A 23,366-nucleotide genomic window follows, 5' to 3' on the forward strand; every position below is an offset into this window, starting at 1 on the left:
ATTCCCCCATGTGAAGCTTATGTTAGAGTAAAGTAATTAATTAACTTTGCTCTCCTCTTAAGATTTCTCTTTATGCATACATTAGTCATTTAATAATTAATATTTAATTATTAAATGCTCACACCTTAGGGTTAGGTTTTCCTTTTAGTGTTGATCTCCTTTATAAGGATTGATCTCTTGTATTATTCATATTCTTGATTCATTTTTTCTCTGATAATACATCTTTTCTCTTTGTCAGAGCCAAAACCCTTGTATTCGTTCTCTCTCTTTCTCTGTGACAGGTTTCTTGCATGCAGGTTTCTTTTGGGTTCTGTGGATTTGTATTTCTCAAATCCTACATGGTATCAGAGCTGGATCTGCTGCAGCTTGTTCAGAATTTTGAAAGATTTTGAGATCCAGGTTTTGGTTGCATCAGATCTATGTTTGTCTTCTGTTTTTTATTTTGGAATAGGGGGTATTTTTTTTCGGTGCACTTTGAGCCCAAACGGACCTCACCGTTGAGCTCGTAGCGCCTAAAAACCCCTATTTCCATATAAAATTCGTCCGATTTGGACACAGTTGCACCAGGAGGCAAATTTTTTTTGGCCCCAAGGCCGTACGACCCTATGGCACGAAAACCGAGGCGAAAAAATCAAAAAAATTAAAAAATATATATATAAAAAATGCAGGTTTTTTTATCTAAAAACGCGCAGCCCAGCCGGTGCGCTTCCAGGCGGCCCCCCGCCCGGCCTCCGCCGCGCCGCCGGTGCAGCACCCGCAGCCCGCGCGCCGCCAGCAGCCCGCGCGCCGCCGCCAACCCGCCCGCGCCCAGCCAGCGCGCCGCCCACCGCCAGCCGCGCCGCCCCCGCGCCACCGCCCCCTGCGCCCGCCCCTGGTCGCCCAGAGGACTAGGGGCTTATTCTTTTTAAGCCCTTGAGGGCTTAAAGGGCCTATTTGGGCTTTTTTGGAGCAGTTTTACTAAATCGGGTATAACTCGGGCATTTTAGCTCGGATTTTCGAATGAAAATAGGCGTTGGAAAGCTGGTTCCGAGCCCGATCTAAAAGATGCAGATCTATTTTTCTGATTTTTCCGTTTTGTAGTGTTTTTTGCCAGTCAAAGTCAGAACAAGTTTTTTGCACTCCAGGAGCCATATCTTTTGCATACGGACTCCGTTTTTCGAAAGCGAATAGGCGTCGGAAAGGTGGTTCTATGCTCTTTTCAGATCTACAGTCTATTTCATCAAAAAAATCTTCAGGTGCTCCAAATTTTGTCTCAACCCGTTATTGCTTTCTATCATTTTCTGGCTTTCAGTTTGTACTGGGGATTAGTTTTTTGCATTGTGGGGGGGTGTTTTCTCTTGCTTTCTGTTATTTACATCAGAAAACTAGAATTTACAAACACCAATACAAAAAAATCAAACCCCCTTCTGCATCTTCTGTCTAGTTCTGAAAGACCACTTAACAATAATTAAAAATTCAGAGCAGTTGAGGCACAGTTCACAGGATGGCAGACAGACCTATTGAATCTCTCACACCGCATAATTACCACACTTGGAAGGGTCGCATGATGACTCTTCTCCAGTCAAAAGGGTTATGGTCCTGTTTGGATGAGGTTCAGCCTCAGTTGACACGTCCTTTTGAGATTATGCAGCACAGGAACAATATGGATCAGGCTATGGGATTGATGGCTTTACACATTTCCGACAGTCTCCAGTTTCATCTTGAAGGTTGTATCACTCCTCGAGCCATTTGGACCAAGTTTGAGGGACTTTTTGGTACTGTCAACGAGTTCAGAGCTTTGCAGCTTGAGGCAGAGTTAACTTCCTTGGTACCTGATTCATTTCCTTCTATTGAGGACTTTCTGATGAAGTTCAAACAGCAAAGATCTATCTTGCAGGGTTGTGGTAAGACTAAGACTGATATAGAGTGCATTTTCCTGATTCTCTCCAAGCTTCGGGGTCCATTTCAGATCTTCTTTTCGACCTTCTATTCCACCATGGATGCCTTGGGTGCTCGACATGTCATGCCTTCTTTTGAGGTCTTTTGTGATCGTCTGACTCGTGAGCAAGCTAAACTTAAGCAGTTGGATTCACTTTCAGGTTCACAGAACCAAGCATTGGTAGCCCAGTCCTCCAAAGGAAAACAGAAGCAGAAACCGAAGCCTAAGAAAGATTCAGAGGCTAGTGAGAATCCCTCCAAGCCACCACCTAAGTTTGATTCAAAACCACAGTCCAATTCTAAACAGGGCAAATCTTCAAAGTCTGGTGAGTCTTCCTCCAAGACTAAGAAGAAATCAGGTGATCCTTGCAGTTTTTGTGGCAAGGAAGGACATCCCGTTTCCAGGTGTTGGAAACGTTTAGAGGCTTTGGAGGAAGCCATGCAGCAGCATAATATCAGTGCACCACAGCCTCCTTCACAGCCCACAGGGAAAGGTCATGCTCTTTCTGCACGAGCATTGTCCTCAGCGTCCACTTGGGTTCTAGATTCTGGTGCCTCTCACCATATGACACACACACAGGATTTGGTCACCGCTCTTGCTCCTACAAGCACTAGACATATTGCAGTTGGTGACTCAGCACAACTTTCCGTTCAGGGTTCAGGTACTATTTCATTGGATGGTGGTTGTCTTCAGGATGTGCTTTTGGTTCCTGACATTTCGACAAACCTTCTATCCGTTTATCAGATTTGCCACTCTGGCTCTGGTAAGACAGTTGAGTTCTCTCCACATGATGTGGTTATTCGAGATCTTCATGATCCTGACTTGGTTGTGGCTACTGGGAGTGTGGATTCTGCATCTCACTTATATAGTTTTGATGGCTTTGAGAGTTCAGACACTGTTGGTTCCTCTCTTATAGCACATGCAGATTCAGTGAGCAGGCTTTGGCATGAGCGTTTTGGTCATGTCAATTACAGATATCTACAGCAGATGAGTACACAGGCACTTGTGATTGGGCTTCCACAGATTTCTTGTACAGATGGTGTATGTCGTGGTTGTGTCCTTGGCAAACATCATCGAGATCCTTTTCCTAAGGGTCGAGCCTCTCGTGCTAAGGCAGCCCTAGAGTTGGTACATAGTGATCTTATGTCCTTTCCGACTCCTTCTTTTTCAGGGGCCCGTTATGTACTCACTTTTATTGATGACTTCTCCAGACGTACATGGGTGTACTTTCTTAAGTACAAGTCTGATGTCTTTGACTCTTTCAGGAAGTTTAAGACATTTGTGGAGAAGCAATCTGGACTTTCTATCAGGAGGATACGCACAGATAATGGGGGGGAGTATGTAAATCAGGCTTTCAGAGATTTTTGCATTGAGCATGGTTTACAGCATCAGTTTACAGTTCCTTATACCCCTCAACATAATGGTGTTGCTGAGAGAAAGAACAGAACCTTACAGGAGATGGCAAATTGTATGATACAGTCTCGAGCTATGAGTTCTTCATTTTGGGCTGAGGCAGTCAATTGTGCCAATTATATTCAGAATCGGATGCCCCATAAGGCATTACGACATATGACTCCTGAGGAGGCTTGGACCCATGTCAAGCCTGATGTTTCTACATTCCGAGTTTTTGGTAGTGAGGCTTGGGCATTTATTCCTGATGCTCAACGGAACGCCATGGAGAGGAAGAGCCGACCACTCATATTTGTTGGCTACTGTGAGGATGTTAAGGCATACAGGTTGTTTGATCCTGATTCCAGAGAGGTCTTGTTTCGACGGGATGTCCAGTTTGATGAGTGCTATCCTCAGATGGATTCTCCATCACCAGCTTCTCCCTCATTGCCTACTCCTTCCTCTTCATCTCTTGAGGATTACTTATATCTTGAGGATGATGTAGATCATGATCCACCATCTCCACCACCACCAGTTGCTCCGTTTTTGCCGAAGTGGGCCTGTGATACTGTTGATGCAGCTGGTTCTTTGGCAGGTGATCCTTCAGATACTCGTCGCACTCGTGCTCAGACATCTGGTTCTAGTCTTTTGAGTCATACCCTTTCAGATGATCCTCAAAAGTTTTCAGAGGCGACAGGACACCCAGAGTGGGATAGCGCCATGGATGAGGAGTATTCTTCTTTGATGAAGAATCATACTTGGGATCTTTGTCCTCTTCCTAAGGGAAGAAAGTTGGTTCGGTGCAAGTGGGTGTATCGTACCAAGTATGCTGCAGATGGTTCTATTGATAAGTATAAGGCCCGTCTTGTTGCGAAGGGGTTTTCTCAGGTAGAGGGTATTGACTACTTTGAGACCTTTGCTCCTGTCGCCAAGATGAATTCTATACACCTGGTACTTTCACTTGCAGCTTCACAGGGATGGACAGTGTTTCAGATGGATGTGAAGAGTGCCTTCTTGCATGGAGACCTTCATGAGGAGATCTATATGGAGCAGCCTCAGGGTTTTGTGCAGGACACTTCTTTGGTTTGCAGACTTCGACGTTCATTATATGGTCTCAAACAAGCCCCCAGGGCTTGGTATGAGAAGATGGACTCCTTCTTGCTTTCCTCGCACTTCACACGCTGTCATTCCGATCACACAGTCTATATTCAGCGTCAGGAGGGTGATCTTTTGATTCTAGTGCTATATGTAGATGATCTCATCATTACAGGTAGCTCATCCTCCATGATTCAGAGTGTTCAGAGAGCTTTGATGGAGCAGTTTGAGATGACCGATCTTGGTCTCTTGCACTTCTTTATGGGTCTACAGGTTATTCAGTCTTCGGATGGGATTTCCATTTTTCAGGAGAAGTATGCTCTTGATATGCTTCAACAATTTGGCATGCTTGATTGCAAGTCTGCCCCCACTCCATTTCAGTCAAGTGTTATTTTGTCTTCCACTTGCTCTACTCCTTCAGTAGACCCCACTTTATACAGGCAGTTGGTTGGCAGTCTGTTGTACCTGACACATTCTCGTCCTGATCTTTCCTTTGCGGTTGGCCTTGTCTCTCAGTTCTCCCATGATCCTCATGAGAGCCATTGGCAAGCAGCCAAACGTATTTTGAGATATATTCGGGGCACCACACATTATGGCATTCACTACTCTTCAGGATCCCCTCATATCATTGGCTTCACTGACTCCGATTGGGCTGGTGATGTCAATGATCGGAAGTCTACTTCTGGCTTCATTTTTTGCCTTGGTTCTGGTCCTATCACATGGTCTTGCAAGAAGCAATCCGCTATTGCATTATCATCTACAGAGGCTGAGTACCGAGCAGCAGTGTTAGCCAGTCAGGAGGTTTTATGGCTTCGACAGTCGATGATAGAGTTTGGGTTTCCTCCAGATTGTCCCACTATTCTTTGGTGTGACAACCAGAGTGCCATTCACATTTCACGCAACCCAGTGGAGCATCAGCGGACAAAGCACATTGAAATCCACATGCACTTCATCAGACAGTTGATTGAGGATGGTTCTCTCATCTTGGAGTATATTCCTACAGAGGAGCAGGTTGCTGACATCTTCACTAAACCTTTGGCATCTCCGCGCTATCTTCAGTTGCGCTCAATGCTTGGGGTGAAGGAAGTTGTCCTTGGGGGGTCTCAGTGAGGCCTTCCTTCCTTCATGTTTTCTTTTCAGCATGATTCTTTATCTCTTTTTGGAGAGGAGTTTTTTCCCACTGGGTTTTCTCCTTTACTCCACTTTATAGAGATTTTCTTGTATCCGGGTACCTCATCAGGCCTTGTTGTCGGGACCCTCTTTTGCATTGTAGTTCCTTTGCTTTCTTCTGCATTGTTTGTAACTGCATTGTAGCTCATCTTAAGGGGGGGTGTTAGAGTAAAGTAATTAATTAACTTTGCTCTCCTCTTAAGATTTCTCTTTATGCATACATTAGTCATTTAATAATTAATATTTAATTATTAAATGCTTACACCTTAGGGTTAGGTTTTCCTTTTGGTGTTGATCTCCTTTATAAGGATTGATCTCTTGTATTATTCATATTCTTGATTCATTTTTTCTCTGATAATACATCTTTTCTCTTTGTCAGAGCCAAAACCCTTGTATTCGTTCTCTCTCTTTCTCTGTGACAGGTTTCTTGCATGCAGGTTTCTTTTGGGTTCTGTGGATTTGTATTTCTCAAATCCTACAGCTTATACCTATAACTGTTGCATCAAACATGGGAGCGTTCCATCTTTTTTCAAAGTTATGGTGGAAGGCAATGTTGGTTCCTAAAACAGGGTTTACACTAACGAGTAGTAACCAAGCTGATCATTCCACTACCTATGGAGAAGCCAACTCCAATTATTATCAATTTACGAGGCTTGGAACAACTAACAAGGGTATATCAAACCCTTCTACACTTTAGGCTCTGCAAAACCAGGGAGGGTGATCCCTTAATGCACTTGCAACATCTGCATCATACATGCAAATGACAATAAAAATCCAGCATTAAAAAAAAACAACAGATAATCTCATATAAAGGCTCAACAAAGAGGGAGAATGCTCAAAAATAGTGAATTCTTCAATGATCCTCAACCTATTGGAGCATGAGATGTCTTCAATAAATAGTAACATGTATGAAATGAAAAGATATTCTAATATTTAGAAAATTGTAGCGAGTTGTTGGTGAGTTTGAACACAAAACTGATATTAAAGATAGTTACTAGTTGTGACCAGTGCCTTACTCCATTGGGTACTTGAATTTACAAGATGTAAAATGAAAATATGACGGTTTTTTATCTGGTAGCATTCAGATGTAAGATAATATTTCCTTACAATATATCTCATCTGCAATCTCAACCCAAACTACTTATCAAAATCCCTGCATAAGCCCTACCACTCTACAGTTCCATTCAAGCATTTAATCGACCCCTTAGATCGAAGCATGAATAGAAAATACATACACCACAACATTGCAATGAATAAAAAAAACCTTGATTTTACTCATTCAAAATATGATAGAATTATACACTGGAGAAATGGGTTTGAATTATATTTCTATTCAAATAAATTTGCTATTTCTGTTATAAAATAATTTACATATAACTCCTCCAAGAACTTGCACAAAACTTTACACTAAATGCTTTTGATTGCTCTGTAAATGACCTTATAGCTTGCCCATTTCACCTAGACTCGTTACTGGAACCTATTCTCTTCAAAAAATAGAAATCTCGAAACCTGGAACCTGGAACCAAGAATTTGGAAAAAAAAAATTGGAACCAAATTTTTTGGACCCTTATCTCATGGCCTTGAATTCCATTTTATAGCACACAAGGGAGAAAACAAGCTATGGGCCAAAGGAGACACTTGTTATTCAAAAGTGACCGGTTACCCATAATTCTATTACAAAAACATTCCTCGCAATCTTCCCAAAAACTATCCATACTAGCGTTCATGATGAGGTAGAACCAAAATTTCTAACTGCATTTTGGTAGAAACAAAAACTCGTTGAGCCGTGCCATTATCACCCTTGATGCCTCCAGATGGATCGTGAGATGCGTTGTTTTGTCCTACGGAGCATTTCCCTTCCCAAAAGGGTAACTAGAGCCTGAAAAGAAGTAAAGTCACCCTCAAACTAGAGGAGGATCTCCACACTTCATGCCCAAGCTCAATGAAAGTGGAAAAAAGAGCTCACAGAGGAACATAATAAGAGGGGAAAGGGTCATATCCTCCATGTTGTTGCAAAGCTGACTGGTTACTGCCCCCAACCCAACCCTGTCCTGCTCCTATTCCTCAGTGGGATCCTTCCTAAAACCCCATGCCAACTAGTGGCAAAGGAGAAGCAAAGGATGTGTCATGAGGGGCTCCTTCAGATGAGAAATGAATTTCAAGCCTCCACTAACTATCCTCCCAACTTTCAAGGGTCCATAGACTACGAGCATACTCACTCAAAAAAGGGGACTTCCATTTGGTATCATAGAGTTCACTCCTTGCACGATATTGCTCAAACACCATCCTTATCTCTAATGAAATCTCTTTATAAAATAATAAGGTCTTTATTCTCTTCTACCCACTGAACCACCACCTTGTTGTATTTATAATAAAAAATCACTTCATTTGGCGGTTCTCATTCATGTGAAAAATCATCATTCTGATGCTTTCTACTCATCCCGCCAGCTATGGACTTGAGAAGTCATGTCTATCAAATTGAAGACACCGTCATATTTAAGCTATCAATCCACTGCCTTTTGTCAAGGCTCTCCTTACATGGACGATTTTGTTTTGATCTTATTGTTCCTTGATTGCATAATTTCTACTTCAGAATCCCTTTTTGGACACCGAGTCATTATCTTTTGAATTATTCTTGGAGATAGTTCCTTGATTTTACCTTACTGTGAGAATCCCTGACAACACACATCCTCGGATCTTGTTGACAGGTCCCTAATCATTTCATTACTAACTCATAAATCATCCCAATCCTTTTATGGCTCTGAAACCTTGACTTCTTATTCTCGTGGCAATGAAATTTACTGAGATGACATCTTTGGAACTGTCAACTTTGCTTGCTAATTCGACTCCACTCAACAAACAACCTTGAGAATAGGTTTTTTGAAAACTAGTTGGCGTCCACGTGTCTCAACTTGTCTTCATTCATCCCATGTCAACAAACTTACATTATATCTATCTTTATTTTCCCATGTAGGTGATAAGCAAAAAACTTCGATCACCCTTTTCGAAATACATTCTTAATTTCCACCATAGATTTTATCCAGCCTGGCGTATCACACAATCACCATCGGTCAACCTGACATTGACCTTCCAATATGGCAGGTGGATCCATCAAAAGCCTGACTAAGCATCACCAAGTCACCTTCCGACTCAACTTTGTCAGCAGCCCCACCGTTGGACTTCTCAATCCGCCTGGGACACGTGGCATCATCATGTTATGTCGTGGTCCTTAACCTCCTTGTGTCTTTCTTCACGAGACTGCAAGGGTCATTGGATCTTCTTGAGATTTACCTCACTACCATGATAACTGCTAGTTTTATCCACCTACCGATCGAGCATCTTTTTAAAAGATCTTCGTCCATTTAAGCACGTGGAGATAGCAAGAACTTTTAGTAGCTCGATTGCTAACATAAAGTCACCGACAAAAGTATTGATGCCAGTCTTGGGAAAAATTAATCAGGCACTAGCTAAAATATTAAAGGGGACCCGCTAGACTATAATGTTAGACATAACACTAGGAAGTAAAGGGGACTCTCTCGTGGGAAAAATAAAACACTGACTTAGGGAAATATTAATAGGGGGCCGACATAAAAACAACTTAATGCCTAGGGAAAGAAATGGCCCCACCACCAGTGAGCAAACCCTTGGCCTTAAGTGGAAAAAGGTAACGCGAGATCATAATAGGTTTAGGGGTTTTAATAAAAGACTTAATTAAAAAAGCCTAAAACCCTAAACCCCAAGCATGAAACACAGGACAGAGAGCAAGATAAATTCAAAATGACCAATATTTTGACTAAGGCATGAAGATTGTTTCACAATCATTTTCAGGATTATCCATGGCTTTGGTTGGGGACGATCATTACTCAGGAATGACGCAAGAATCTAGAATCTCAAGTGGAGCAGACCATTGTAGAGAAGACCAAAATGAAGTTACCTGGAAAAGGCAACTCAAACAGAAAAGGAAACTACTCTACTATGTACAAGACCTAATCTAATCCTCATGGAAAATAGCTACTTTAAGAAAATTAGAGCTTCAAGAATTGTCCATGAACAGGCAATTCAAGAAGAAAAGGAATACTACTCCATTGGGCATAGAGTAAAAAAGGTTTCCTCTACCCCAAGTTGCTTTTGGCTTGAAGATCAAACCACATGTGGTGGCCCAAGGTCATTTGACAAGATCAGCCAATGCTTTCCTCTGTCATAAACATGGTTTTCCTTTTACTACATTGAAACCAATCTAAAAGTATAGCCAAAATGCCATTGATCAAACATGCTGGAATTTTTTACCCAACTACCATGCTTAACATTGTCATTACACTCACTGTTGAACCTTTGAAACTTGTGCAAAGATTGAAAATTTAAAACACTGTGTGATCAAAACATGTCATGCTCACTGAAAAACACACTTCCATGTTGAAAAAGCAAAAGTTCACACTCTAATATATAGCTGGGAATGTAGGCCTCATTCAAATCATTAGTATGCTCATCAAAACTGGAACTCTCAAAAGAATCCACTGACCTACTCTACACAATAAGCAAACTGTTATCAAGAGAAGGAAAAGGATCACAACTGATCCTCCCATGCAACTGCAAATTGTCAAACTAAAAAGGAACCTCAGCCTCTTTCTTTGAGTCCCATTTGATGTCATCTATATCAACAACAAAAGTGTTAGAGTTATCTTGTATTAGCTAATAATTATTTATTTAATTATTAGTCTATTATACTCTACGCTTAAGCTAAACTTAGGCATTTACATTATCCCTTTAGGGTTTCTTCAGGGTTGCACATATTTAGGGTTGCACACCTTTAGGGTTTCCATTATCCTTTTATAAGGATTGTATTGTACTTTTTTATTAATTGATTCCCTCTCCGAATGATAAACTTTTTCTTCATGGCCATTATTGTGCTTTGCCTCCAATCTTCTCTTATGACAGGTATTTTGCTAACAGGTGTTCTTGGGATCTCTGAAGTTGAATTTTCTCAACTTCTTCAAAAAGAAAATTCATCCTCATCAAATGACATCAAATCAGAAATCACATCCTGGTCATTGCAATCATTTGCTTCACAAAATGATACAACATCTAAGATGTCCAAACTCTCAATTGTCTCTTCATACGAAGGATAAGAAACCATATGAAAGACCTTCTCAAAACCATTTTGGCAAAGCACTATCTGATCCATATTTTCATCCTCATCAAACAGTGCATTAAAAGTTTTATTGAAACCACTGTCCATCCCAAGTTCACATTCATTTTCATCAGGGATAAAAGAATCACAATCTGAACTAGAACAAATCTTAGCATTATAGTCCTCACAATACAAATACTCAATGTTGTGATCCTCATAGGCATCAACGAAATTATCATGACTATTCTCACCCTTTTGAATTTCATTTTTCCCAACCATACTTGTCGGTTCACAAACATTTTGATGATAAGAAAAGCGAGGAACAATCTGATCCATTGTATGAAGAGTTGTTTGTAATGGGACAACTGGTGTACTACTACTTGTAATATTTTTTTCAGGCATGCATACTTGGACTAACTCTTCACACACATTATTTTTGATAAGTTCATGTGGCACAAGCACAAGCTAAAGCATACTTTCTTCATTGGAACACATCATGGAGGTCTCTAGCTCAAAAGCATTATCAACCAAAAATGGTGGTAACTCATCATTCAAGTTCTCACATAAATTGATTCCTGAGAGAATGAATATATGTCATCAAAATCTTGCACATTAGTATTGTCTACATCAGATTTATAACTTTTCAATTATTCTTCATACAAACTACTAGATTCATATAGACCACAAGACTACAGATGGACCTTTTGTGTGGCATCCTTGTTGGAACAACTAATGTTGTCGTCATATGGTATGGTAACTGAAATCATCTTCATCTCTGTATCAGTTGTATCGCATAATTCCTCACTAACATGAGGAATAACCACTGTCTGGGACAAGTTATCTTCACTCACATTTTTGTTTGAATCATAAGTCATAACATGGTTAGTGTGGTTAGTAGGGATGTAGATGTTTTGACATTGATCTTCACTTCTTAACTCACACCTTTCTTCAACCTCTAGTGTCTTAAGACAACAAACACTTGCAGATAGATAACCCCTAGGAATTCCATATTTTAAGTTGTTCTCAATGTCCATTGATGTCCTATAATCCCGATGCAAGGTTTTAGGATCCTTGTCTCTTAACAAATAGCTCATTTATTCATCAAATGCAGCTAAGTAAACAACTAAACACACTGCATCATTTGGTCTACAGTTGCTAGGAATGCCATCCAATATTCTTACAAATATGAGTTTGACAGTAGGGACCAACTCATCTTCTTCCTTTTGAATGCCCATGAATATTTTTATAGTTGTACTTGGATTAACTCTTTCACCAAATTGTTCTATGAAAACTGCACTTAGTTCATCCCATGAAGAGATAGAACATGCTGGCAAATACGAAAATCAATCTCTGGCATCTTCTTTCAGAGATCGAACAAAAAGCTTCATGAAAATATCTTTCTAACTTATCGCAAAATCTCCCATTAAATCATAAAACTCTTGCAAATGTTGACATGTTGATTCTGAACTTGTCCCATTAAAGTTTGGTAAATGTTCCCTAACCTTAGTAAGAATAGGGTTTGGGAAACCTTGAATACCATTAAAACTTGATGGCCTATATCTCTCAATAGAGAATATTTCATTGTGACTTGAAAGGGGTTGCACACTTTGCACATTTACATTAGATATTTCATAGGGATGTATAGGAAAACAATACATCTTCTCACTCGTTTCCCTACTTCTTTCCTTTATCACAATCTTAAAATATTAAAATGCATGGCTCAAAACATACCTCATTCAGCTTAATACAAAATTTGAAACTTATATCTTAGAAGGAAAATAATCACTACTATTCCCTTTCTTAGTGCCTAACTCACTTAATAGGGAAACATTTTCTACAAATGACTCGTGGAAATACATTTGACTCATGAAAATCAAAGTACCTAGAAGTATTGTAGTGGCTGGAAATCAACTTTTTGGCTTACAAAAGTGATAGATTTGAAGCTATACTCACATCTTTATTAGCTTCTTTTGTAGAGTCACCACCTCTTTGCAGAGGACAAATATCTTGAAGAACTGGAATTTCTTCACAGGTCAGATTTGTTCAAAAACCAGCACTGCAACACCTCCTCCTCTATCATATAGATTCCTTCCTCAACTTGTCAGGGTAGTTCATCATAAGAGGTCAAATCTGCTTCGTCTCTACTACAAATTATTTGGTTCTTCTTTAGTTCTTCTTCAAATAATGCACATTGGTGCAGAGATCTCAGAGTCACCACTCACAACTTGTGAGGTATTATGAAATAATCCTAAAATATGGACAAATCTTGACAAAAAAATTATTGAAAGATGAATTACGACATATTCTGTAGCAACATTTATGAGAATCGACTCACTTGACAAGGAGATGGACTTAAGAAGCTCGACTCTTTAAGTCAAAATGATTTTAATAGTTCTTCCCCAGTAGAGTTGCCATTTTGTTGGTGGTTCAGATGGGGTAATCTCAACCAATATGGTGATTCAATCTTTTCTAACCAGAGATTCTAGACAACAACTGTCCCCAGCAGAGTCGCCATTTTATTGGTTCCTAAAATAAGGTTTACACTAATGACTAGTAACCAAGCTGATCATTCCACTACCTAGGGAGACGCCAACTCCAATTATCAGTAATTTCCAGAGCTTGGACCAACTAACAAGGGTATATCAAACCCTTCTACACTTTAGGCTCTACGAAACCAAGGAGCGTGATCCCTTAATGCACTTGCAACATCTGCATTATACATGCAAATGGCAATAAAAATCCAACATTAAAAAAGAAACAACAAATAATCTCATATAAAGGCTCAACAAAGAGAGAGAATGATCAAGAATGGTGAATTATTCAGTGATCCTCAACCTATTGGAGCATGAGATGTCTTCAATAAATAGTAACATACGTGAAATGAAAATATATTCTGATATTTAGAAAATTATAGCAAGTTGTAGTAAGTTTGAACACAAAACTGATATTAAAGACAGTTACAAGTTGTGATCAGCAGCTTACTCCATTGGGTACCTAAATTTACAAGATGTAAAATGAAAATATGACATAATTTTATCTGATAGCATTCAGATCTAAGATAACATTGCCTTGCAATATATCTCATCTGCAATCCCAACCCAAACTACTTATCGAAATCCCTGCATAAGCCCTACCACTTTGCAGTTCCATTCAAACATTTAATCGACCCCTTAGATCGAAGCATGAATAGAAAATACATACACCACAATAGTGCAATGAATGAAAAATTCCTTGATTTTACTCATTCAAAATATGATAGAATTATACACTAGAGAAATTGTTTTGAATTATATTTCTATTTGAAAAAAATTGTTATTTATGTCATAAAACAATTTACATATAACTCCTTCAAGAACATGCACAAAAATTGACACTAAATGCTTTTGATTGCTCTGTAAATGACCTTATAGCTTGCTCATTTCACCTAGACTCATTACTGGAACCTATTCTCTCCAAAAGATAGAAATCTCAGAACCTGGAACCAAGAATTTGGAATAAAATTTTGGAACCAAATTTTTTGGACCCCTGTCTCATGGCCTTGAATTCCCTTTTAATAGAAAACAAGGGACCAAACAAGCTACGGGCCAGAGGAGACACCTTTCATTCAAAAGTGACTGATTACCCATAATTCTATTATAAAAATATTCCTTGCAATCTTCTCAAAAACTGTCCATACTAGCGTTCATGATGAGGTAGAACCAAACTTTCTAACTGCATTTTGGTAGAAACAAAAACTCCTTGCGTCATGCCATTATCACCCTTGATGCCTCCAGATGGACCATGAGATGCATCGTTTTGTCCTACAGAGCATTTCCCTTCCCAGAAGGGTAATTAGAGCCCGACTAGAAGTAAAGTCGCCCTCAAACTAGAGGAGGAGCTCCACACTTCATGCCCAGGCTCAGTGAAAGTGGAAAAAAGAGCTCACAGAGGAACATAATAAGAGGGGAAAGGGTCGTATTCTCCATGCCATTGCAAATCTAACTGGTTACTGCCCCTAACCCAACCTTGTCCTACTCCAATTCCTCTGTGGGATCCTTCCTAAAACCCCATGCCAACTAGTGGCAAAGGAGAAGCAGGGGATGTGTCATGAGGGGCTCCTTCAGATGAGAAATAAATTTCAATCCTCCACTGACTATCCTCCCAACTTTCAAGGCTCCACTGACTATGAGCATACTCACTCAGAAAAGGGGACTTCCATTTGGTATCATAGACTTCACTCCGTGTACGATATTGCTCAAACATCATCCTTATCTCTAATGAAACCTCTTCAAAAAATAACAAGGTCTATGTTCTCTTCTACCCACTAAACCACCACCTTGTTGTATTTATAATAAAAAATCACTTCTTTTGGCAGTGCTCATTCATTTGAAAAATCATCATTCTAATGCTTTTTACTCATCCCGCCAACTACGAACTTGAGAAGTCATGTCTATCAAATCCTGGACACCGTCACATTTAAGCTATCAATCCACTACCTTCTGTCAAGGCTCTCCTTATGTGGATGATTTTGTTATGATCTTATTGTTCCTTGACTGCATAATTTCTAATTCAGAATCCCTTTTTGGACACTGAGTCATTATCTTTTGAATTCTTCTCGGAGATAGTTCCTTGATTTTACCTTACTTTGAGAATCCCTGACAACACGCATCCTCAGATCTTGTTGACAAGTCCCTGATCATTTCATCGCCAACTCAGAAATCATTCCAATCCTTTTATGCCTCTGAAATATTGACTTCTCATTCTCATGGCAATGAAATTTGCTTAGATGACGTCTTTGGAACTGTCAACTTTGCTTGCTAATTCGACTTGACTCAACAAACAACCTTGAGAACAGGTCTTTTGAAAACTAGTCAACATCCATGCGTATCGACTTGTCTTCATTCATCCCATGTCAACAAGCTTACATTCTATCTGGCTTTATTTTCCCATGAGGGTGATAAGCAAATGGCTTCAATCACCCTTTTTGAAATACTTTCTGCATTTCCATAGTAGATTTTATCCAGCATGGTGTATCACACGATCACCATCGGTCAACCTAACATTGACCTTCCAATATGGCAGGTGAATCCATCAAAAGCCTGACTAAGCATCATCAAGTCACCTTCCAACTCAACTCTGTCAGTGGCCCCACCGTCGAACTTCTCGGTTTGCCTAGGATACGTGGCATCATCTTGTGATGTTGTGGTCCTTAACCTCCTTGTATCTTTCTTCACGGGACTGCGAGGGTCGTTTGATCCACTCGAGCTTTACCCCACTACCACAGTAGCTGCTAGGGACACATGGCATCATCTTATGATGTCGCGGTTCTTAACCTCCTTGTGTCTTTCTTCATGGGACTGCGAGGGTTGTTTGATATGCTCGAGCTTTACCCCGCTACCACAGTAACCGCCAGTTTTAGCTGCCTAACGATTGAGCATCTTTTTAAAATATCTTTGTCCATTTAAGCATGTGGTGATAGCAAGAACTTTTAGCAGCTCAATTGTTAATATAAAGTCACTCACAGAAGTATTGATGCTAGACTCGGGAAAAATTAATCAGGTGTTGGCTAAAATATTAAAGGGGACCCGCTAGTTGATAATTTTAGAAATAACACTAGGAAGTAAAGGGGACCCGTTCACGGGAAAAATAAAACACAGACTTAGGGAAATATTAATATGGGCCCGACATAAAAACAACTTAATGCCTAGGGAAAGAATATACCCCGCCAACGATGATCAGACCCTTGGCCTTAAGTGCAAAAAGGTAACGCGAGATCATAATAGGTTTAGGGGTTTTAATAAAAGACTTAATTAAAAATGCATAAAAATCTAAACCCCAAGCATGAAACACGAGACAAAGAGCAAGATAAATTCAAAATGACCAATATTTTGACCAAGGCATGAAGATTTTTTGCACATGCATTTTCAGGACTATTAGGCAACTTCACCAGATTGGTACACTTCATATTTCTTTAGCAAATTTTTTTTGTCCTTCAAGTTATTTAAGTCCTTTATAGCCATAATTTTTGAGTTACTTCTGCTACTTTTCCAGAGAATTCCACCTACCTTCCAACCTGTGGTTTTCGATATCTTGAATACATATGTTATTTTGCAAGGACCAACATGCCACCAATGGGATGTTATCCTTCTTTCCGAACAAAATATAGTTTGGTTTTACCATGGATGGGAACAATTTGTGATTGATCATAACCTAGAACATGGAGATTTCCTAGTTTTCAAATATATGGAATCATCCTTTTAAAAGTTATCATCTTTGGTAAAACTAGTTGTGAGAAAAAGTTCCCTTCTGGTTATCACCACACCCATCCACCCCTAAAACGTATGTCCATTCCAAGGGCTACCCCTGAGTCATTTTATGGTCCTAATTGCAAAAATAGTGCTCTTGCTACATCTGCCAATATCAATTGTGACAAACACTATTTGCAACGACATTGTTCTCATGGTTAGTATGGTTTTTCGTTCCCATCCTATATGGAATTTATGCTTGTGAACTTCTTCCTACATTTCTAGGTTTCAGCTTAAAATTTACAACTAATCGTTGTTTCCTTATTTTCACTTGTCTTTTGTTCAACTCAGCATACAAATCAAACAACCAACATAATGAAATACCTGCACTTGCAGCTCACTTTGTTTTGGACAAGCCGTATACTACAATGGTTATAAAATGATGGAATATTGGTGGCCCTTTCCTCATGGTGAGAAATTCTATATTTCTATCTCCATCATGTCACAATTAATGTAAGACATTTGTTGTTTTACTTCTCAAACCTCGCCTTCCTCTACTTATTTTCTTGCTCTTTTATTACCATTTACTCATATTTATTCCTATTTACTTGTTATTTTGTTGTCTTCTTGCAAAAATTTCCAAAACATTCACCACGTGCACTACATATCTCTCAATACTAAATACAAATGCCCCTCTTCATACATGATGGTCATTCCTGGCCTGTCAAATGTACTATTGATAACAATACACCAATCTTCTTTGTAGGTTGGAGAAAGTTTGTTTATGAAACCAAAATAAAGGAGCATGATGTCTACATTTTTTAAAATCATGGTAAAATCACCATCCATGTCCACATCTTCCCTTTTTGCATGTCATGTAATCAAAACACATTTTCCTATAATACTTTTACAAGTGTGTATGGGTACAAAAAACCATTCTTATTCACATTTCCACATGTATTGCAAAATACTAATTATTTCTTCCTTTGTGCAAGATAGTCTCCTCCACCATGCTTCGCACCTTGGTTGCCACTGATGCACCATCAACCATATAATTATTTTTTGTAGTGACAAACTTCGTTAACTACATTGTTTTTTAGAACTTTCTTTTTATAGAAGTGTCTTAAAGTTATTGTTCTTAAAAACTTTGTTCGCTGGACAATACTTTATCACAATGATTACTATTTACCAGTACATATTTTATGTACTCTTTAAATAATTAATAGCAAAGTGAAAAGTTGATTGACTTAGTAATGCACACACAACAAACGTACAATACAAGCGATATGTGGATGCATCTTCCTTAGTTTTTTCTTGACTGGTTTTTCTTTTGGATCTACATTGAGATGGTGCATGATAACATCTAGATCAAGTCCTGGCATGTCTGCATGGGACCAAGAAAAATTTATTTGCCTTTGTTTGAAGAACTCTATGTAGTCTTTCTTTTGTCATCTGATAATGATGCAGCAGGATGAAGGACCTTGGGATCCTTTGGTGTGCCAATGTTTATTGCTTCTGTTGGCTCTATCAATATGGCAGATCTCTTCTGAAAATATGCAGGGAGGATGTCAAACCTTCCATCTTCCAGCGCCTCGAGGGGGTTTTCACCATCAGATACGTCCTTTATTTTTTCTCTAGACTAATCTAGTGTTTCTATAAAATGGTTTTCAACACTATGTCTTTTTCCTTATTTTATTTCAATTTTGCAACTGGATAGTTTGGCACCCTCCTAACTGCAAGAAGCGTTACTTGATTCATCGGTGGAAGATATCTTAGGTGTGATTGGTTCAATGGTGTTAAGATATATGGCTAAGGCATGATCATTGGAAAAGATATCAAATTCAAAGTTTTCAATGCTTTCCCAGTCAATCAGTTCTGGATGAAGTATAGGTAGGTCATAGTCTTCGTCATCATTGGGTATTTCAATGTTCATGACATAATAGTCATAATTTGGTGTTGAGTAGGTGATGTCATAGATAGAACTCTCTTGAGGATAATCTCTCCCAAGTGCTCTCCAATTAGCTCTAATGAAGTCAGGATGGGTATTTTGCGATTTGCTCTCAAGTGACTCATCATCTCACGTTTGTCCCTCAAACAAATGAATTGTATCAACACAAACATCTTTGGTACTTCAGGTTCCCTCTGGGTCAATTTCATCAGATTCATTTGTGGCTCGAAGTTGACATACTTGTGCACATGACGTTGAGGATTCTATTACTGTTTTCTTTGCTAGCGTCTACCTTCCCTCCAACTTAGCTTCTTCTGGACTAATAGTCATTCTTGTTTGATTTTCTATTAGTTCTTCTAGAGTTCTTCCATATCTTGGTGTTTCTTGCTCAATGTTTGATATAAATCTGATATTTTGTTGATCTTCTGATAATTGATTAGTGATTGTTTGCGTTCCCTGTGTTGTCACTTCTTGATTCTTCTCATTCTCTTTTCTTTGTTGTCTTGAATATGCCTCTTTTCTTTGAATCCTGATTTCTTCTTGCCTTCTTTCTAGCACTCTTCTCTGTTTTATGGAAAGTGTGTCTTCACTTGTAATAGTAGTTTTTTCCTCATTATTCTCTTCACTTGATGCATCGGATAATGGGTCAGGACCCCATTCATATTCGTTTGAATTTGTCTTTGAATCATTGTCTGGAATCACACCACTATATCTAACAGGAATGTTATACGGTAAGAATAGTTCTTTGATTTTTGTCATCTGTTCTTTTACTATTTCTGAAATATCTTGATCAGGTTCCATGCTTGCTTTTATTCTTTGGACTTGTTTGTAAGATTATTCTTCTCTTTTGATAGTAAGCTATTCCTATTGTCTCTCATTGATCCGAATTATGGATTCGAATGACAACACTTGAGTGAGAACCTGCGGTATTGTGGATTTGCTTACACAAACAAGGTAAACACAAAATTGAAGCGAGCCAAAAAGCAATCCATTCTATTCAAAAACCCAACATATAACAATTCATGAGATTTCAAGGCTCACCAAAACCCCTTGACAATCGAAACTCAACAATCATATTTGTTTATTACATAATAAAATCAAAAACTACGAAATTTTCAAAAACTATATCAAATTTTATCCTAACTTTGACTAGACCTAACTTTCTAACTAGGACTTAAAATTGCAAGTCGTTTAACTTGTTGGAAAGGTCTCCAAGAGTTGAAGGCAAAGTCTTGAAAGAGCCTACCTATGACAATGCTCTAAAGGATGACCAAACTTTCAAGGGCTGAAAATGCCCCGAAGGCCTACAAAAATCCCAATTACTAATATGTAGAAAAAAATAGAAAAAATATGAAAATATTTTTTCGATATTTAAAAATTGTTTCTAATCACTCATATTCTTCTTGTTTCTGCTTTTTGTTTACTGTTTCTATTGCTTGATGTAGATTTTCTTGTCATGGTTCTTCTTTAGGAACTGTTTTCTTTCTCCATTTTGGGTGTTGATAATTGTGCTACATTTGTTTTGATTGAGGATACCCAAGTCTTGATTTATCTTTCTTAGATTACATGTGAGGAAAAATGGGTTCTGAAATACCTTCCCAACGCTTACCAATTGGTCCTTTTCCTTCATATCCCATCATTTTCATTTTTTTTTTAACCATTGCCATATTGCTCTATGGAAATAATGACTTATGCAGTTGTTGCTATAGTTTCATTTTCATCTTTGTACAACCAGCTAAGAATGTCCTTGTCTTCAGTTTCCTCTGAAAGTGTTCCAGCTCTAACAAATGCTCCATCAAACATTTCAATTGATTTCTATTGGATCCATGGTTGAGCATTTGTAGGTTTTCTATATGATTTAGGTGAAAGTGCTAAGTTATGAAAAGAGTACTTCCCCATTCCTTCATCATTTAGTTTGAACTTCTTCTCAAAGTTTTGCCATAATATTTCTTGAGTTTCCTTGGTGGGATAGACTACTTCTCTATTATGTGGAACCCTTGCATCTTGCGTTGGTTTTAGATTATTGCAATATTGGCTGGAGTCTGGTAATATAGTGATTTCTTGTCCATTATGAGGAAACTTAACACACTAATGGTATGTAGAAGGAACTGCTTGCATGTCACGAATCCATGGTCTTCCCAAAAGAAGGTTATAAGATAGATTCAAATCTAGAACCTAGCATAGTGTATCTCTTTCTACTGGTCCTATTTTGATTGGCAACACTACAGTCCCTTTAGAAGAATGCTCTTCCTCATCATAGGCTTTGATAGTTATTTTCTTCTTTGGATCCACTACATTCTCTAAATATCCCAAAGCCATTATTAAACTTAATGCACAAATATTCCAGCCAGCTCCACCATCTATGGGTACACGTTTGACACGGGTTGTATGAATGGTGACTTTGATATGTAGGGGAGCATTGTGAGGGTGTTGTAAGGATGCGTCATCATTTTCAAAAAAAGATAAACAATGAGGGGCTATGAGGTGTCCCACCATGTTTTAGAATTGATCCACATCCAAGTCTTTTGAGACTATTGTTTCTGCTAGAGCTCTCTCCAATATTTCCTTATGCACAGGTGAAAATTTTAGGAGCTCCAAAATTGATATTTGGGCGGGTATCTTTTGTAATTGTTCCACTAGGTTGTATTTTCTCAAAGTGGATGTTGATTCATTTGTTGTACTGGGAAATGTAACGTTTGCTTTGCTTCTAGTAATGGCATTGATCGGTTCTGAAGGTATTTTGTCTTTGAAAAGTGATCTCATTTACCACATCATCATATGTGTAAGTATAATTCATCTTGGCCTTTCCCTTGTCATCCTCTGGGTTGGATTGTTCACCTTTTTCATAATTTGAGAGTGGAGTTTTGAATGCTAGATGTGATTCATTCATTTTATGACCATCTTGTGATAACTTTCCATTAACAATTAAGTCTTGAATAAGGTGCTTTAATCTTTGACAATCATTAGTTTGATGTCTTTTATTTTGATGATAGTTGCAAAAATGATTGTCATTCCACCAACTCGGTTTGATTTGAGGCTCATAATTTCTTGCTTATGGTAAGGTAATCAATTTATTCGCAAGAAGAGTCTTTAAAGCTGATTCCAATGGTTCCCCAATGTTTGTGAATTTCCTGTGGAGATTAGAGAAGAAAGACTTGGGTTTATTGTTCTCCTGATTGTTGTTGTTTGGCGCTTGATTTGATAAGTTAAATATTGGTTGTTGTTTGGCAACATTGTTATCATCATAAATCCTCCACTAGTAACGTTTCTATTCTTTGACCAAAATTTAGGTTTGTCATTGTTATTGTTGATGCCCTCCTAAATGGCACAAGATTAGTCCAAGATCAATCAACATAAAACACACAAGATGTTAGAGTTAATCAATCTAAAAACCAAACACAATGAAGGCATTCCAAAGGAGACACTAAAAACATGCTAAATATATCTAACTAAAAAAAGTAAGACAATGAGATATCTCCAACTATCTCTTAACATGATATTAGTTCTTTCTCCCTTGTTCCTCTCCTCTCCAAGTTCCAAAATAGTGTAGCTCTCAGCAGCTTTTTGCACTATGGATGCTTATGGAGGATTGAGATTGTAGAATAGCTCTAAACATGAAATGAAAAGCTATTTTAATGCTAAAATGATGTATTTTACCAAAAGACAAGATTTAGTTTGTTTATGCTAAAATGCTCTCTAAAATGGCTATAGTCTAAATGCATACAAGTTTTCAGGATCTGGATTATGAAGGAATGGGCTCTATTTATAGGAAAAATGGAGCAATGGATGGCCAGGATTGAAAGGTTTAATCAAGGGTCAAGCTTGAAAGTTGGGAATCCATGTGCACAATTGGCACCAATAAAATAATGACAAGTGTCAACACAGGATTGGGTTGAAATAAGAGGTTGGAGGCATTGAATGCCTGAGAAGACTTCATGGTTATCTAAAGGCTAAGGGTCAAGCCTAAATTAGGATTACCCACTGAATTAGGAGTTAATCCAAGGATAAACCTTTGTGCAAATGATTAAGGGATAATCATGGTCAAAGCATTAAAGGCTTGATGAGACCCTTGGGTTGGGTAGAGGTTGAGTCAAAACAAATGTTTTAACCATGTGGGAGGGTTGAATTAACCATTAATGGTTATTGGAGACTTTGGGGATTAAGTGGTTGAAAGTTGGAAGCCTTTAATGGTTTTCAAAGACTTTGGGCTTTTTGGTGGTTGAAGGTTGAAAACCTTCAATGGTTATCCAAGACTTTGGGCCATTTGAGAAGTGACTCCATTTTGCTTAGGAATGTGACAATAATTAGAGGATGGATCAGGCTAATTAGGAAGGGTTTAGAAGAATCTAGAAGGGGATTAGATTTTGCAAGTGGATTTGGTGGGTGAGGGAAAATAGGATTTTATTGAAATAAAAATTCATTTATTTCAAAATGTATGCAAGTTGCATTTGTAGGAAAATGCAAGTAGGGTGGGGATAATGATTTAAATAAATG

General features: G+C 38.5%; 1 protein-coding gene across 1 annotated transcript; it reads right to left on the reverse strand.

Annotated features, from left to right (window-relative positions):
* Positions 1 to 674: 674 nt before the first annotated feature.
* On the reverse strand, positions 675 to 19,673 carry LOC131874441 (uncharacterized). Its single transcript, XM_059217820.1, has 2 exons — positions 19,463 to 19,673; positions 675 to 871 (listed from the first exon to the last, which is right to left on the reverse strand). Exons 1-2 carry the CDS (start codon positions 19,671 to 19,673, stop codon positions 675 to 677), a joined length of 408 nt encoding a protein of 135 aa, XP_059073803.1.
* Between the last annotated feature and the right edge of the window lie 3,693 nt (positions 19,674 to 23,366).

The sequence above is a fragment of the Cryptomeria japonica genome, chromosome 3 (genome assembly GCF_030272615.1).
Source record: "Cryptomeria japonica chromosome 3, Sugi_1.0, whole genome shotgun sequence".
Lineage (NCBI taxonomy): Eukaryota > Viridiplantae > Streptophyta > Pinopsida > Cupressales > Cupressaceae > Cryptomeria > Cryptomeria japonica.